A 19,404-nucleotide genomic window follows, 5' to 3' on the forward strand; every position below is an offset into this window, starting at 1 on the left:
CTGTACTAATTGTAGGAGACAGAAAATCATGGGGGAAACGAACTGTATACTTTAACTTTTTTTTTTTTTTTAAGTCCCAAGTGGAAATAGAAGACCTACAAAACTACCTAGCATCTGGAAAGCACAAGAAAACAAATCATCCTGCACTGCTATGCAGTTTGTGCCCTGCAGAGGGCTTCCCAGCCTGGGAGTGAATGGGAGCTGAACACTTCGCAGCCTTCCTGGTCAGTCACGTACTCTGGTGTAAAGCTCCACCTGCTGGAGGAGGGGGCACCTGTTCTAATTCGCACAGCAGGCCCTTTATGAGAAAAAAGGCTTGAAGTTCATCAGTACTGGATTCAAATTCTGTCCCACTATGGGGCAGGGGGTACCAATCACATTCTACAGATGGCCTCCTCTTATTTCCTTCCAGCTCCATAACCTGGGGCTCTCTTTGAGCCCCAGGTTATGTTCTTTGAACTCTCTGAGTCTCAAGTTTCTTCAGCTATACAGTTGCTGTATGAACATATTTCATTTGGAGGTGGTTGCAGAATTAAAATCCTTGTAAATTTATGCACTATAAATTTTAAAATGCAATAGAATTTTAATATTTAAACTCATAATGAAGACTTGGAGAAAAAATTCAGTGGAAATATTTGCTGTTTTCACTATGGTTCCCTTATCAGAATGAGAATGGAGAAAGACATCAATAGAGTGATTTTGCAATTATAACTAATGGATTTTTTTCTAGCTTTACATTGGTGACATTTATAGTTTATAAGACATTATTTGGGTTTTAAAAAAAAATCTATAAGTAAAGTAGAATGGTCAGGGGGATAATCAGACTCTGCACAGGGATTTCTCCAGTCCAATTCTGATTGTAGCTCTAATTGAGAATAAGAACCGTATATTGGCAATATGCCAGTGTGAGGCAAGAGAAGTGTGAACCATTACAGGTAAAATTCTATTCAATTTTGTCTTCCATTTTAAAATCACAATTCTTTAATTGAATAAGGTATCTACTAGAAACTAATTTTAAACCGCATGTTTGTAATGTTATCACTAAAAGACTTGAGTTTAGTTCATTTCGACTTTAAAGGAGTAAGTGGAAGCTACAAAATGCTACCTGTTTTAGGATTCATCTTGAAGAATTTTCCATCAGACAAAAGGAAATATGACAGCTGTCCATTCTTTCCCGAGTCTCTGTCAATTGCTGTAATTTTGCCTATTACCCCTTGGGGAACAGGACTCTCCTCGACTTTCAAAAACAACACATCATGCAAGAAGGTAGGGGAATTGTCATTCTCATCCAGGACATGAACAATTACTGAAGTGCTCACATTTTGCGACAATCTGTCCTCCGGGATCCAGGCAAACACTCTAAAATTATATGTCTGTGCGGATTCATAGTCAAGCTGTCGCCGCAAATAAATCCAACCTGTGTCAGGGCGGACGCCGAACACAGAGGAGTCCGTGCTGGGCTCCAGCGCGTACCAGAGGCGCGACGTTGTGCACTGTGGGCCAAGCGGGAAAGCCTGTATTTGCAGGATCTGGGTCATCAGTGAGAGAGACTCGCTGACTTCCACTTGGTAGACCAAGTTTTCGAACGTCAAGGATGGGCTTTGCTCCTGTTCCTCAATCACGACTGTCAGCACCAGCAGGGATGCCCGAGGAGGGACGCCCAGGTCCTGGGCCAGCAGAGCGAGCGTGCACTTCTGGGGCACTGGACTTCGCAGACTCTCATTGAGGTACACCGCCCCCAGCCCAGCGTCGATGGCAAAGATGCTTGGAGTCTGGCTTGCAATCGTGTATCTGATGAATCCGTTCTGCCCACTGTCTTTGTCTTGTGCACGGGCGAGGTACAAGGCTGTGCCGGGCAATGTGGTCCGAGGGATTTTAACGGCATCAGAGGCTTTGGGAAATACCGGGTGGTTGTCATTGACATCAATTACAGTTATGTTGACCTCTGTACTGCTGTAGGCCGGGGAGCTGCCAATCTGAGCCTGCACTGTCAGCACAACCACGGGCTGTGTTTCATGATCCAGAGGCTTCTGGGTTCGAATGACACCCAGCCATGGGTGAATAGAGAACTTTCTGTCCAGATCACCAGAGGAGATTCTGTAAAAAATTGGCTCTGAGGAATCTAAAAAAAAGAGTGGGAAGGAAAAGAAAAAAACAAAACAGAAAGAAAAAGTGATCACCTTATACACTTACTGGAATGCACCTACTGAAAACACTGAAAACTTAAAAGCATTAATATGTGCATATATATATATATGTTTGTGTATATATATACATATATACTCCAGATATATACTACATCCATGGAAAACACAATGCAATGACATAACCTCCTCAGCACTCCAAAATCTACGAAAGGTGGACACCATGGTCAAGATATACGTATTAGCAGACAAAGGTAATGCCCAATGGACAAGGAGCAAGGCACAGGTTTCACTTTCTTCCTTTCAATCATTCTGCATTAAGTAAAAGGGAAAGATATTCAGAAAATAATTTGGATGCCTGTTTTACATATTTGGGGAAGCCGAGTTAAGGTTATGCTTGGTGCTTCTCAATGATATCTACCTACGAATGGCAAATACCCCCCACAAAGTTTAAGAGAAGGAAAAGAGGACAGAGAAGAAGTGGACTGAGAGCAGAACAAGATCTTTGGACAAATAATTCATTTCTAGGAATCTACCCTGCTGAGAAACCCTCATAAATCGTATATGAATATTTGCTTGAGTATTATTTGGACTACAAAAAAATGGGTATAAATCATTCGAATTAATAGCAAATGGAAAATGTTTCAAGAAAATATCTTTATATCTAAGTCAAAATACTATGCAAACTTTTTTTTAATGAAACAGAATGATGTCCAGTTACTTGGAAAACTGTCCTCAATATATAAATAAAGCGGACGGTAAAGGAAAGTTTTAAAATGACAAATATAGCAGGATGTATTTTCTTTCTTTTTTTTAGTTTCTTTTTAAATTTAATTTTCTTTTTTTGTAGCATTCCAAAATTCATTGTTTATGCACCTCACCCAGTGCTCCATGCAATATGTGCCCTCCTTAATACCCACCACCAGACTTACCCACCCCCCCACCCTTCTCCCCTTTTCACAAAAAATTTTTAAAGTGTGGGGTGCCTGAGTGGCTCAGTCAATTAAGTATCTGTCTTCGGCTCAGGTCATGATCCCAGGGTCCTGAGATCGAGTCCCACATCAGTTCCCTGCTCTGTGGGGAGTCTCTGCTTCTTCCTCTCCCTCTTTCCCATGCCCTGCTCATTCTCTCTGTTTCTCTCTCTGTCTCAAGTAAATAAGTAAAATCTTTAAAAAAAAGAAGATTTAAAATGTTTTTAAATGTGTGTGTATGCACATTTGTGTGTTTGGAGGAGTAGGTTATAGATGTATACTTTCTACATTATAATCATTCTCTATTTTAAACTTTTCAAAAGTATCTATTACTTTTTTGATTAGGAAAAATTGTAGGATAGAAATAATGTTGAAAGTACAGAGAGTGAGCCACAGATCGTGTGGTCTCCATTCTTTCTGCATGGAGAAAGGAAAAGATTTAGTCATGATTACACAACTTAAGAAAAACACAGGAAGTGTTCCAATAATGGATTTTAACAAGGCACAAGAAGTAAATACTTACTCAAGGACTCTTTCGCTTTCACTGTTCCCACAGGACTGTCTTCAGGTACATCTTCATAAACTGAGAAAGTATACTTAGGCCTTTCAAATTCAGCGGGTGCCAGAGTTGTCTGAAGAATGTGTATAGTGATGTCAGCATTAATGACAGATGTGAGCCCACCACCATCACGAGCACAGACCATCAACAAAAGTGTAGTTGATTCCAAATGACTAAGAGTTGACGTTAAGTAAATAATTCCTGGGTAGAAGAGAAAAAGAATTGAAAAACAGAGAACATGCAGTAAACACTGATGAGCAACAGTCACCCTGGGTCTGCTAACCCCACTGTGAGGGTGAATTTTATGTCAGCTTGACTGGGCCACAGGGTACCTAAACTTCTGGTCAAACATTATGCTGCCTGTTTCTGTGATTGTGTTTTGGATGAGATTAATATTTAAACATGTAGACTAATTCAAGCAGATTGTCCTCCCTGATGTGGATGGGGCTCCATAAACCAGTTGAAGGCCTAAATACAACAGAAAGACTGATACTTCCCTGACAAATGGCAATTTCCCATGCCTGATTCCCTTCAAAATGAGACATTAGTTGTTGTTTTTTTTTCCTGCTTTCAGAATTATAATGAAACATCAGCTCTTCCTAAATCTTGAGATTACAAGCATCAGACTGGAACTTCACTATTGATTTTCCTGGATCTCCATTTGACCAACTCACTTGTAGATCTTGGGACTTGATTGCCTCCATAATCACATGAGCTAATTCCTTATAATAAATCTCTTTACATCTACCTCTATCTTCTTATTATCTCTCTCTCTCTCTCTCTCTTATTGGTTTCATTACTAGAGAACCCTAATGCATCTACTTTCCAATCCAAGAGCTTGAGCATATTTGCAAAATTATGGTCCAAATTCCACCAGGTAAGCAATATTTCCCCAGAGCTTAAATATTAGAGATACTGAAAGTATATCAGTTCAGCAGTAAACATAAATTGTGTTTCCTTTGTTAGGTCTTAACAACCATATTACTAGCCCAGGGGGATGGGATGGCCGAATATACACCATAATCCAAATTAATCTCAGCTAATGGAGGATTTTAGGGTGATCACAATCTGAGCAGGGATCAGGATCCTAAATCTACAGAATGAAACTAAAATGTCATCCTCTGAGTTATTTGACACCTGACCTGAACTAGATGGTGTAGGACAGCCCTCTTTATTAGCTGGCTCCATCTTTGTTGATGAGAAGATATAATGTTGATGGCTGTGGGTAAGAAAACTTGAATCAGTGTTAAAACCATGGTACAGGGTGGCGTGGGAGGGCTGGGTGTCTCAGTCTGTTAAGCAACTGACTTCAGCCCAGGTCATGATCTTGGGGTCCTGGGATTGAGCGCCAAATTGGGCTCCCTGTTCAATGGGGAGTCTGCTTCTCTCTCTCCCCTTCTGCCCCTCCCCTGCTCACTAGGTTCTCTCTCTTTCTCTCTCTAAATAAATAAATAATCTTAAAAAGGAAAAAACTGCTAAAACTATGGGGACAAGAGTGGCAAGTTAGGCTTCTGTACATAGGGTGGGTGAGAAGAGAAGGTATGAATGGTTAAGTTGGGGAAGGATCCAGTAATGCTGAGAAAACCAACTATTTAATATTATGAACACCACCCTTTCATGTGCTAATCTGAAAACATGAAAACAGATATAACATAGCCAATTTCAAAAATGAATGTGTTAGTTTTTTTAATGAGAAAGAAAAAACCACGCAAACTTATCACATGAATTTCCTTACAAATAAATGTAGCTGAACTTTGTGGGATCTATCATAATACAGTTGGGCTCTAACTATAAGCTGAATGAAGGAATACAGCAATTTTTGTCAGTTTATGAGAAGCTAGCCAAAACATCTGAATTGTTGGCTTTCTAGCCATAAAAAAGAGGAGAGCCATTCAATTTCTTTTTTTATGTCAAATCTGTCCTCTTCCAGCACTAATCCCTTATTTCTATTTCTATTAGGAATGTAATGAAACATGTTTTACTTCTCTTTGGCATAACACACCATCAGTAACTGAGGTCAAATATCTTGTCCAGCCTGCCCTGGGCAGAGTGTCCCCATTTTCTGTAGCCGTTCCTTATCTAATATTATTTTAAGTCCTTTCGTTCATGGTTCATTTCTCCTGAACACGCTCCAAGTTTGATCAGTGAACACATGGTTCCAGCTACAATGGGACTATTACAAAAAAAGAGTATAAACACTGTTTATTAGAATACTTGCAAAATATTAGTGTAACCAAGTATTATTATACCAGGTGTAGCAGCCTTATTAAAATTTGGGTTCATACTGATTTGGTGATCCACCAAGCACTCAATGATTATCACAGAAATTTCTATGTCAGATTGTTACCATCTGTTATTGATGAGCTTTAAAATTTCTTTATTATTAAAGTCTATGCTTGGTTAAAAAAACAATTCAAATAATGCAAAAGTGTCTGCCTCCAGAAATAAATGAAAAGACCCTTTACCCCTAGTCATCCCTGCTCTCCGGGTATATATTCTTCTAGAGTTGACTCAGTTCCAATTATAGAGAATTTTTTAAAATTTCTCTTATGCACCTCACCCAGTGCTCTATGCAATATGTGCCGTCCTTAATATCCACCACCAGACTCACCCATTTTCCACTCTTGATAATTATGACAATGAAAAGGTTAATGTCTGCCTCAACCATGAGACTGATGCATTGCCCACTGCACTAAGGAGGCACCTTGTCTGCCTCCAATAGACCACAATTTGGTCTTTCCAACTTCAGAGGTCTCCTTCTGAACCGTTTTCCATACTTGTATTATAATAATCTTCCTAAAATCCAAGTCTAGACATGTCAGTACCTCACCAGGGTTTCAGGGTGAAGTTCAAATGCCTTTTCTATCATTGACCAAGTCATTGGTAAGTGACCCCTTTTCACTTCCATAGCCTATCTCTGTACAGTCCTTTTGGTTCCAGACACAGTGAACTATTTATGAATTCCAGGACAGACCTTACTCTTTTCCATTTAGATTGCTTGTAACTCTTTCCTAGAACAACTTCTTCATGTTCTCTGACTTCTGGTAACATTTTGAAGCACAACTCAAGACTTTCCTGGTGCAGGTGACCTTCATATACCCTCCACTTTGTTTTAGATCCACCTTCTGTGATCCCACAGTGGCCTGTGTGCACATGCTTATCATACATTTAACAGGTATTTTAATTAAAGTTTTGATCTCTCTTATTTATTCATGTATTCCTTAATCTACTTAATGATTTATAAATAAAATCAAAAGACAACATTTTGAAAATATATAAACAATAATTTAGTATCCTAATGATAAGAGATGTGGCAGGAAGTACTGAGACATGATCTGGAACTAAACAGACTCATGAACTGTCTGCAGGAGGGAGGGACAGTGATGGCAAGGACAAGAGAAATAGACCCCCACCCCAGAAAGTCTGCCTGGGGAGGATGAATCCCCATAATATTTGGCTTTGAAAACCAGAGGAGCTGACTTTCATGGGTTCTTATAACAAGTAGAACTTAAAACCTGGAATTTTAAAAAATTAGAAGACTGGGATCTGGGAAGGTGGGAGGGTGAAAGGAAACTGAGTTCCCACCCTTAAAGAGACAGCATGAGAAAAAAAATGAATGGTTCAATCCATTGTGGTAGATTAATATGATAGAATATTAATGTGGCATCTAAAAAGAATGAATATACATGTTTTCATCTAGAAAGACTTTACATTCTACATTTTATATGGGAAAAATACAGAAAAATATGTAAAGTATAATCATAAACACTAACATACTTTATTTGTATCCTACACCATCCCCCCACATGCACACACAGAAAAATATGCATCCTGGAAAACATGGAAGGATCTGAACAGCAATCAAGAGAGATCATCTCCTATAGGTTGAGATCATGGGACAGTTAATTTTCTATCTCTTATATTCCTATAGTTCTAACGAGCATATGTGCTATGGACTGAATTTCATCTCTTAAATATCCTTATGTTGCAGTCTTAACCCCCAGTATGGCTGCCCTTGGAGGAAGTAATTAAGGTTAAATGGAATCATAGGGGTGGAGCCCTGATCTTATAGGTTTAGCATCTTCAGAAGAGGAGACATCAGAGAGCTCACCCCCTCTCTACCATGTGAAAATAGAGAGACGGTAACTGTCCACAAGCCAGGAAGAGCTCTTACCAGGAATTGAATTGGCCAGACTTTGATCTCAGACTTGTGGCTTCCAGAACTATGAGAAATAAATTTCTGTTATTAAGCCACCCAGTCTGTGGTATTTTGTTAGAGCAGCCTGAACGGACTAAGACCACATGTTAATTTGCAATTAGAAATATATATAGATAGATATAGATATAGATATAGATATAGATATAGATATAGATATAGATAGATATCCAGAAAAAGAAGATATGTTTGTTACAAAAATATATATACTACCTTCCTATATAGGAAATGGATATAATTGTGAAGATTGAGACTGGACTTCAATATGTGTGTCTTGAAAAACAACTGCCCAAAACTCTTCTCTAAACATGGGATTTTTATATAAAAAATTTCAAGGATATTTATCAATAGAAATTTTAGAACCATCAAATGAATATATTTAGGAGATCTGTGTTTAAGTCAATAAATTGCTGAAATTAAGTTATATCATGCTTTATAGAAATTATCTATATAAAGCAGTTTGAACATGTGATTCCCAAGATACAAACAAAAATAATGTTATAGGGATGCCCGGGTGGCTCAGTGGGGTAAGTCTCTACCTTCGACTCAGGTCCTGATCTCAGGGTCCTGGATCAAGCCCTGCATCAGGCTCTCTGCTCAGCAGGGAGCCTGCTTTCCTCTTCTCTCTGCCTGCCTTCCTGCCTACTTGTGATCTCTCTGTCAAATAAATAAAGAAAATCTTTTTAAAAATGTTATAAATACTCAAACTACTAGCAAAATGTACCACAATAACATAAATTGTGAAATCTAATAAAATAAATATCTGTACTATGGTCACACTGCTATTTAAAAGCATATTATCTCTGGTGAGAATCATCTAGTATTTTATAACCCCCACCACCAGATGAAAGATGAGCAACCAGAAGTTGTCTCCATCCTTATGGTCCTTGATTCCTACAATCTACTGGCTACATGATGCTCCTTGATTGGTCTTAGATTCCTTCCTTTGGTTATATCCGTGTTTGCTGACTTTTTGTCAGCCTTTCCTAGCAACTCCTTGCATTTCACCAGTGATCTGCCCTCCTTAGGTGTCTAAGATTTCTCTACTAAGTCCTAGGGCTCTTTAGGGTTTTGAAAGATATCCTGTGGCCACTTGCATCAGAATCACCTGGGCTACTTCTAAAAACAAACATTTCAGGCTCTTAGATATTCTGATCTGTACTCCCCTCACTCATATCCCCTTCTTTAACCCTCAATTTGTATCCCAGAGTCAAGAGTCTCTCATGTTTTGTCTCCCTCTCTGATTCCTTCCCATTTAGTTTTCTCTCCCTTCCCTATGATTCTTTGCCCTCTTTCTTATATTTCACATATGAGTGAAACCATATGATACTTGTCTTTCTCTGAATGACTTTATTTCATTTAACATAATACCCTCCAGTTCCATCCATGTTGATGCAAATGGTAGGTATTCATCCTTTCTGATAGCTGGGTAATAATCCCTTGTATATATAAACCACATCTTTATTCGTTCATTTGTTGATGGACATCTTGGCTCTTTTCACAGTCTGGCTATTGCGGATATTGCTTCTATGAATATTAGGGTGCAGATGCCTCTTTTTTTCACTATGTCTGTTTCTTTGAGGTAAATATCCAGTAATACAATTGCTGGGTCATAGGGTAGCTCTAGTTTTAATTTCTTGTGGAACCTCCATACTGTTTTCCAGAGTGGCTGCACCAGCTTGTATTCCCACCAACAGTGTAGGAGAGTTCCCTTTTCTCCACATCCTCACCAACATTTGTTGTTTCCTGTTTTGTTAATTTTTGCCATTCTAACTGATACAGGTGGTATCTCATTGTGGCTTTCATTTGTATTTCCCTGATGACCAATGACATGGAACATTTATTCATGTGTCTGTTGCCCATTTGTATGTCTTCTTTGGTGAAGTGTCTTCTGCCCATTTCTTGACTGGATTATTATTTTTTGTGGGGGTGTTGAGCTTAATAAGTTATTTATAGCTCTTGGATACCCACCCTTTATGTGATATGTCATTTGTAAATATCTTCTCCCAGGTTTCCTCTTAGTTTTGTTGACCCCCTTCTCTTTTTGTGCAGAAGCTTTTTATTTTGACAAAGTCTCAATAGTTCATAGGATGTGTCTTGCAAGTAGTTGTTGTGGTCAAGATCAAAGAGGTTACTACCTGAGTTCTCCTCTAGAATTTTAATGGATTTATTACTCACATTTAAGTCCTTCTGAATCCATTATTTTTTAATAAACTGAGGTGTCTATTAAAAATTGAGGGACAAGGGCTGCCTGGTGGTGTAGTCAGTTAAACATCTGACTCTTGGTTTTTGCTCAGATCATGATTTCAGAGTCATGGGATCAAGTTCTGAGTCATGCTCTGCCTGGATTCTGCTTGAAACTCTCCCTTGATTCTGTTTTGATTCTGCTTGAAACTCTCTCCCTCTCCTTCTGCCCCTCCCCACCACTTACATGCTTTCTCTCACTCTCAAATATTTTTTTTAAAAGTGGAGGGGCCAGAAAATGTTATATATAGCTCTATAATATATGTTTCTTATAAATGTGCATATTTATATATGTAATAAATGTGAAGATGGTCAATAAAATGAATAGCTCTCCCTGCTTATATATTTGTCAGTTTAGAATTTATGGATTTACATTTTCATATTTTAAGGTACAGTGATTACTTGGCTCTCATTTTTTTTCATGACACTTGCACATTATCATTATCCACCAGTGCAGGGGACAAACTTTAACTTTAGAAAAATAGAAGTTGATTCATTTACTGGTTGTTCATGAGCTCTGGTTATTTTATGCTTGAATTACTGAGTGTTTGGGTTTGTACATACCAATTATAATGTGCATAATGTTTGCCTATGTCTTTACCTTGTAATTTCTTATTTAAATAGAGAAAAGTGTTGGGATAAAATATTTTTTAATTGATGAGCTAATTAAAGAACTTAAAGACAAAGGTCCTCTCTTTTTTTTTCTTTTCTTTTTTTTTTAATTAAATTAATTTATTTATTTTCAGAAAAACAGTATTCATTATTTTTTCACCACACCCAGTGCTCCACGCAATCTATGCCCTCTATAATACCCACCACCTGGTACCCCAACCTCCTACCCCACCGCCACTTCAAACCCCTCAGTTGTTTTTCAGAGTCCATAGTCTCTCATGATTCACCTCCCCTTCCAATTTACCCCAACTCCCTTCTCCTCTCTAACACCCCTTGTCCTCCATGATATTTGTTATGCTCCACAAATAAGTGAAACCATATGATAGTTGACTCTCTCTGCTTGACTTATTTCACTCAGCATAATCTTTTCCAGTCCGGTCCATGTTGCTACAAAAGTTGGGTATTCATCCTTTCTGATGGAGGCATAATACTCCATAGTGTATATGGACCACATCTTCCTTATCCATTCGTCCCTGCAATTGCATTCCTGGGTATTTACCCCAAAGATACAGATGTCGTGAAAAGAAGGGCCATCTGTGCCCCAATGTTTATAGCAGCAATGGCCACGGTCGCCAAACTATGGAAAGAACCAAGATGCCCTTCAAAGGTCCTCTCTTAATTAAAATCTAGCATACATATAATTCTATTAATTAAGCAATACTGACTTTCAAACTCTAATATCCTGAAAAAGATGAGATGCTCTTAACCGAGGTGGTCATTCATAGACAGAAAATAACCTGTGTGTCACCACTAGACTTATAAACTATGGGATAGTTAAGAACAAATACAAGTACAAGGAGCCTCTGGATGGCTCAGTTGGTTAAGCATTTAGCTCTTGATCTCAGCTCAGATCTTGATCTCAGAGTCTTGAGTTCAATCCCTGCACTTGGATCCATGCTGGACATGGAGCCTACTTCAAACAAACAAACAAACACACAGAATCATAATCATCACCAAACATGGAGTCTGTAAGTGTGGTTTTCTCAAAAACAGAGACAGACCCAAAACTATGGGTTGTCCATAACAATACCTTTTTGGTTATTGGTTTTCATGATGCCATTCCTATATTCAGTTTGTGAAAATATAGAAACTTACTCAGTAAATAAGTGACATTATGCTATCGATTTCATACACAAATCTGGGTTACTAAGTTGTAGTGGCTGAAAGGAATGGAATGGACTGAAAACTTTGTCTCATAATGACAATGAAAAGGATTCTTAAGAAAAACATATCCATTTTGGAAGATTCCACTAAATTTTATGCAGCCAATTGAAAAGAGCAAATACACCAGGAGATAATTTGGTATTTCAGAGAGGCTTATACAAGAAGCCACAATGATAGAACATTTTTCTATCGTATTTAGTTGAGACAATGAAACTCTATCTTAGCTTTGTGTTTAGTTTAAAAGGGGAAAAAAAGCATAATAATGGAAGGAGCCTTAAAAGGGAAGTCTTAAGAGGTAAATTCAAGTGTCAGGTTTGTTACTGTTTCCCTCAGCTAGTCACTTAAGACTTGAAGTCCTTTATTCTCTTAATTTGCAGATGGACACAAAAGCATCTACTTTACCTATACCATAAGTTGATGTAAGGCTCAAATAGGCAATAGACAGAAAAGATATTGAAAAATGTTATCATCCGAGACAGAGTAATAAGGGACAGATGGTGGTTACAGGAAAAAGTTTAAGTCCAATTCTGCCATATACTCACTGTGTATCCTTAGGCAATTCACTGAATCCCTTTCACCCTCAATTTCTTTCTCCACTAAATAAGGGAGCTGAATTATGGTGTTCGCAAAAATCTGTGAACTTATACTGGAAAAATTAATAAGAAAACTCCCAAATATGCTTTTGTTTCCTACAAAAGCAACACATACTGATTAGGTTTTGTGAGTAATTTTAGCCTCTTACTAATAAAAGGAAGTCATTATTTATTTATTTATTTATTTTGGCATGAGAAGGCTTACATCCCTTATGGAATGAGATGTGGTTTTAATTTATTAGCTACATATCAAAACATTCTAAATGTAGTAAAGTGGCAATCATGAAGAATTATGAGAATCATTACATGTCATGAAATGTGAGCTTAAAATTAACATTATAAAAAGATCTGCCCTTGAAATAAAGAAAAACAGAGTCTGCTATATTACTCACAGCCCACGTTAAAATCCACACATCCTGTACAAACAAAAGATTAGAACCAAACAAGGAGGAATAGCTGCCTTTAACTCACTCAGTTACCCTTTTAATTACTTGTTCTTCTGTAATTCTAAACTTGGATCTTGTTTGTGTACACAACTAAACATAGAACAGATAATAGGCAAGGCAACATAAGCTTTCGTTAAGTTCTCTGAGAACAGGAATTTTTATCTGTCTTACTGACTGATGTATACCAAATACTTCAAACAGTGACTGGTATATAATAGGTATTGAGTAATTATGTCTTGAAAGGATGAACTTGCTTCCATTTTCTGCCTTGAATAGATAAGCTACACTCTTTAGAACTTTAATTGACTTTTCTTTGTATCATTAAATTGCTTCTATAAAGAGAGGTAAACCAGAAGAATTTAACCACAGCTAGTTCTAGCAAAAGAGGTTATGGGCTACTGTAAATGACCAACACAAATGTTTGAAATCTGACACCTTAAAATAATCTGAGTTAGCAGTAATGTTTGCTTCGGTGTAAAAAATAGGACAAACACAAAAGCTAAAGAGCTACTTTTTTCATGCTACTAAGGAGAATACTTCAAACAACGTAAGAAAAAAAAACTACATACAGTTCATAAAATGGGATTAAAAACATAAAAAGAGCTATTAATAAGTATGACTCTGTGTTTCCTTCTTTTAAAACTCAAAACAGTGTGGTCTGCCTCATGCCCACATCAAAGGAACCCAACAAACAGAGAATAAGAGAGATGAAGGCTCAGTTCAATATCTCTCTCCTGGTGCCTAAGCACATTTTACAAAAATGTTCTTTGAACCAACAACAAACTTAGAAAACCAGAAACAGAACAGGAAGATAAACCCACAAGAGAAAACAACCATGACATCACCACACCCCCTTCAGTTTTCTCCAAAACATTTTTCTTACCAGATGAACACAGAAACTCAAAGAGCTCTATTTTTAAAGCATGAGTCTTGATTGTGGCACAAAAAGATCAATGGGCAATCTCTTGGCTTCAGAAAAACATAAACCTATCTAGCACGAAGTGTATAAGCTTAGAAAACAGCATGTCTGATAGAGGAAGCATCAAAATGAAAGGATGAATGAACCAGTGAGCAAATGAATAAACGTCTCTAGGAGAGACCCTTAGAGTAATTCACAAAGGAGTGACAATGTATAAATTAGCTCATCAATTCTCAATATTCTTCTCATATAAAACTATATAGCTATACATCTATAGAATTATGTAACTATATATAAATACAAATATATTTAGTATACTTAGCATATATATATATAGAAAAATGCTAGCCAGGTGGAGTTTGGGAGAATTGTGAGGAAAAGTGGAGGTGAGCCATAGGATTAACAACCGCACTCTAATGCAGAAAGAAGGTTCTATTTTATTTTATTTTATTTTTTAAAAGATTTTATTTTTGTTTATTATTTGACAGAGAGAGACACATCAAGAGTGGGAACACAAGCAGGATGAGTGAGAGAGGAAGCAGCAGGCTTCCCACCAAGCAGGGAGCCCAATGCGGGGCTTGACCTCAGGACCCCGAGGTCATGACCTAAGCCAAAGACAGATACTTAACAACTAGCCACTCAGAAGTCTGTGGAAAGAAGATTTTAGATGAAATTTTGCTCTGTGTTATCAAGGACACTGCCTAGCAGTTTCTTAAGAATATGTAATAAGGATTTAAATCACTTTTCAATTATTTCTAGCTGTCATTTATTCATTTGTTTTACAAATATATATTGATAGAGGCAATTTCTTGACTCTGCATTTACACTGGCAGCCTCAGTAAAGACAGATCTTACAGCAGAAGGAAGAAAGTCCAGCTTTGTATAGGTTACAGCAACAACCACAATAACAAAACAGATCCACGACAAGGATGCCCACTCTCACCACTCTTGTTCAACATAGTACTAGAAGTCCTAGCAACAGCAATCAGACAATAAAGAGAAATCAAAGGTATACAAACTGGCAATGAAGAAGTCAAATTCTCTCTCTTTGCAGATGACACGATTCTTTATATGGAAAACCCAAAAGACTCCACCCCCAAACTACTAGAACTCATACAGCAATTCAGTAACGAGGCAGGATACAAGTCAATGTACAGAAATCAGTGGCTTTCTTTTACACTAACAATGAAAATACAGAAAGGGAAATTAGAGAATTGATTCCATTTACTATAGCACCAAGAACCATAAGATACCTGGGAATAAACCTAACCAAAGAGGTAAAGGATCTGTACTCGAGGAAATACAGAAAACTCATGAAAGAAACTGAAGAAGACACAAAAAGATGAAAGACCATTCCATGCTCTTGGATCAGAAGAATGAATATTGTTAAAATGTCCAGAAGAAGTTCCAATACAGCAACTTGTTCTACTCTTTGAGAACAACCACCATTCGATTAGCTTTTTTGGCAGGGCCTTACTACCACTACAGAAGCCTTACTACTATGGATGATGTAAATGTAATTATCATATGATCTCCCTGATATGAGGAATTTGAGAGGCAAAGTAAGGGACTTGGGGGGTAGGGAAGGAAAAAATGGAACAAGATGGGATCAGGAGGGAGACAAACCATAAGAGACTCTTAATCTCATAAAACAAATTGAGGGTTGCTGGAGAGATGGGGGTATGGAGAAGGTGGTTGGGTTATGGACATTGGGGAGGGTATGTGATATGGTGAGTGCTGATGACTCACAGACCTGTACCCCTGGGGCAAATAATACATTATATGTTAATAAAAACAATTAATAAAATATTACATTTAAAAAAAAAGGAAAAGTATTCAAAGCTGCAGTCAGCCAACAGATGAACTTGAATTCAGCTGTTCAAACTGAAGACTGCCTGTTCACTAGGCAACTTTTCCCCATAGCTAGTTGTGATGCTGTTTAATTCCCTTCTAAAGGTTAAAGTAAAGCATTACCAGGCCTCATGAATTTCTCATGAGTTGTGATTAAGTGCAACCAAATTCTGAGCACTGTTAGAAAAACGTCTTCAACCTAAATGAACCGGCATCACAACTGCCAACAATAATAACCCAAGGCTACTTCCATTACAAATTTGGTCTTTGCTTTAAAAAAATACCATGATATTTCCCTAGATAATGACCCATGTAAAGCGTTCTCCTTGATTAACAATGGCATTTGTCTTACAGCCCGGGCCAAGAATGGAAGCCTGTGGCTTCCCGAAGCCAGTGCAACAGCAAGAGATCTCTTCTAAAAACAAAACACAGTACAGCTCATTCTTCAAGCCCTTCCAGGGAAAACTAGACGATGAGCATGTTGATGTCTTTTAAAAACAATCTACTAAATGTTTTCAGATCGTGTGCCCTGATTACTGGCTGACCTATATATTTTTGGCAATGCTCGTGTCCTAGAGGGCCTGACAATTTGACAAGGAGTTTAGACAGACTTTGAAAATGCCAAGATAAGCAGACTAATTTCCTTAAAAAAAAAAAAAAAAAAAAGTATTTTCTTCTGATCTTTGAAATGTTAAAGGAGCCACATCAATGGATTATTTTGAGCAAGGAAAATTCTGCCTTATTGAGACTGCCGTTGCAAACAACTAATCCCCCAGTCACACACATCAGATGCAAGTACACCTTCCAAGCAAGAAGCAATGACTCTCCACCTCCTGGGGTTGGGTGAGAAGCCAAACTAACATGGTAGATAAGATTTGCCATGTAAATTAGTGATTGTTGTGAGCGAATATGGTTGTTGCAGAGGGTATTGTGAAGATCCAATAAAGACAATGTACAGAAAGTGTCTATTATAACATCAGACATTATCCTCATCACAACAGAAATGCATTCTACCCAGAAGCTTTAATAAGAAATAAAATGTCAAAGAGATATCCGCACTCCCAGGTTCACAACAGCCAAACTGTAAAAATAATTTAGCTGTCCATCAACAAATGAATGGATAAAGAAAATATGGTACATACATACAGTGGAATAGTATTTGGCCTTAAAACAGAAGGAAATCCTCCAAAATGCAACAGTATGGAAGAACCTGGAGGATATTATATTAAGTGAAAGAAGCCAGTAACAGAAGCACTCTTGTCTCCAAGAGTCAAAATCATAAAATCAAAGAGCAGAGTGGTGGTTGCAAGAGGCTTGCTGCGGGAGGAGTTGGGAAGTGGCTAATCAATAAACATGAAGTTTCAGTTAAGCAAGATGAGTAAACTCTAGAGATTGGCTGTACATTGTATCTGTTGACAACAATAACACATCGTATACTTACAAATTTGTTAAGACATCAGAGCTCATGTTAAGTGCTCTTACTACAATAAAGTAAAATGTAATTAATTTTTTTTAAAAAAAGAGAAATGTAAAAAAAATGAGGGGGTTTGTTTAATTTTTTTTTTTTTTTTTTTTTTTGCAGCATCATTTTGGGACCGGAACATCTCCAATATCTCAAAAGTATTAAAATGTAGTGTCATATACTTGAAATTTTAGATTTTCCTGTAATCAACTATTTTAAACATTACTTTGCTAACAATAAATAAATAAGAAGGGGATGATAACTTCCTAAATTATGATTATTTCTAAAAGACTCAGTTTATCCACTGGACTTTTTGGTGGATATGCAATTACTGTATTAGAGAATTAAAAGGACTTTAGGTATCTTGCTAAAAACAAGGAAGTGAAGATCCGAAGAAACTAGGGAATGCCAGACTGGGTACAAGAAAGGGATCTACTTTGGATTTCCACATAACGCTCTCTGCACTAAATTATCTGTTAATACACTGAAATCATGGGAATCACCCTTAGATGGCAAGATCGTACAAACGGAGTGAATGAACATTTGCAAAATAAATGCTATCAGTCAGCTGTTTCTCATAATTTACTGCCTCTAATCCTCACAAAACCTTACAATGCAGGGACTGATAACACTACTTTTAAGGTTAAAAAGACTGAGGTCAATAAAGATTATAAGACCAGTAGGGAACAAGGCTCGAACTCAGATCCAGGTCTCATGTAATCACAAAACCTTGGAGCTTTACAAAATACCTTACTGCCTTCCAGAAGGTGACTAAGTCCCATAACATCCCTGCTAATAAAAAAAAATCACTTTTGCCAATTCTCTGGCTGTAAAGTGGAAGCTGTTGATTTCAGAGGAAAACTGGTTGGAGAACACACACCTGTAGTGGAGTCGATGGTAAAAAGGGACGACAGGTCTCCGGGAATGAGCTCATAAGCCACCGTTCCAAATATCCCGGAATCCCTGTCAGTGGCAAGAACATTGAGGATCTCGGTGCCTGGCTGAGTCTGGCTGCTAATACTCGTCATGTAGGTTGATGGGTTAAAGACAGGTTCATTATCATTCACATCCTCCATTTCCACACGAACAAAAGCTTGGGCGCTTAGTCCACCCTGTTGGATAAATGAGAAGTAATTACAAATTAATTTTTCCTAAAAACTGAGATGGCAAAATAATTGACAAAGATCCTAGAAGAGAATTTTAGAACAACAAAAAGACATAGATAGATAGATAGATATTCATTTTACTTTTAACCTTGAGATACGAGTTCACGTGCAATAGCATGTAAGTGTACTTCAGCACTGATTCTTTTATAAGATTTTATTTATTTATTTATTTGACAGGGAGGGAGAGAGAGAGAGAGTGAGAAAGAGAGAGTGAGAGCATAAGCAGGGGGAGCTGCAGGCAGAGGGAGGAGCAGGCTCCCCACTGAGCAGAGGGCCCAACGTGGGATTTGATCCCAAGACCCTGGGATCATGACCTAAGCCAAAGGCAGACACTTAACCAATTGATCCACCAGGTGCCCTGTACAATGCTGATTCTTAAATATGAAGTATTTTTTAAGTTTTAAATATTTAATACTTAAATATTTTTAAGTGGTTTTAAGTGGTAACTTAAAACTCCTATGAAGCAATAATTTCACACTACAGGCCAAAGATATTCAAGGCAAACTTTCCTGTTGTCCAAAGAGAAAAAAAGAAACTTTTATCCCTAGGATAATTTTTAACTGCTAAAGAGGGATGGTAAGAAAATTTTGGAGGAAGATGTAATGTAGAAAATGTTGTCAGTGAAAGCCTTACAGATATTTAAAGACTGACTTATGTTAGGGAACTGGACTTCAGTAATCTGGAGGAAAAGTATAACAGAGGAAAGAACAAGTGCAAAGGCCCTGAAGCAGGAGTACAGTGTAGATCCCAAGCCTGTCAGGAATAGCAAGAAAGCCAGTGGGGTGATGTTGGGATGGCAGGGGCAGGTCATGGAGGGCTCTATGGGCCTATGAAAACCCTATTGGAGTATTTTTAGTAGAGGAGTGGCTTGAATTGACTTAGATTTTCACTGTCACTCTAGCGACACAGTTCAAAATTAACTGGAGGGGAGCAAGGCTGGAAGGAGGGAAACCAGTTAGATGGCTATTGGAATCATCAAGTCTGGAGTGGATGGTGG

The 19,404-nt window shown here is 37.8% G+C and overlaps 1 protein-coding gene across 2 annotated transcripts in view; it reads right to left on the bottom strand.

The window, feature by feature from the left end:
* The window catches only part of DCHS2 (dachsous cadherin-related 2), a 256,876-nt gene that overhangs the window by 97,855 nt on the left and 139,617 nt on the right, over positions 1-19,404 (bottom strand). For both annotated transcript variants that reach the window (XM_082727429.1, XM_082727428.1), the window contains 3 exons: positions 18,122-18,353; positions 3,639-3,875; positions 1,106-2,122 (listed from right to left, as the gene is read on the bottom strand). In XM_082727429.1, coding sequence (XP_082583555.1) covers positions 1,106-2,122; positions 3,639-3,875; positions 18,122-18,353 — 1,486 coding nt within the window. The remainder of the gene's footprint in view (positions 1-1,105; positions 2,123-3,638; positions 3,876-18,121; positions 18,354-19,404) is intronic.

The sequence above is a fragment of the Mustela nivalis genome, assembly GCF_964662115.1.
Source record: "Mustela nivalis genome assembly, chromosome: 4".
NCBI classification, from domain to species: Eukaryota; Metazoa; Chordata; class Mammalia; order Carnivora; family Mustelidae; genus Mustela; species Mustela nivalis.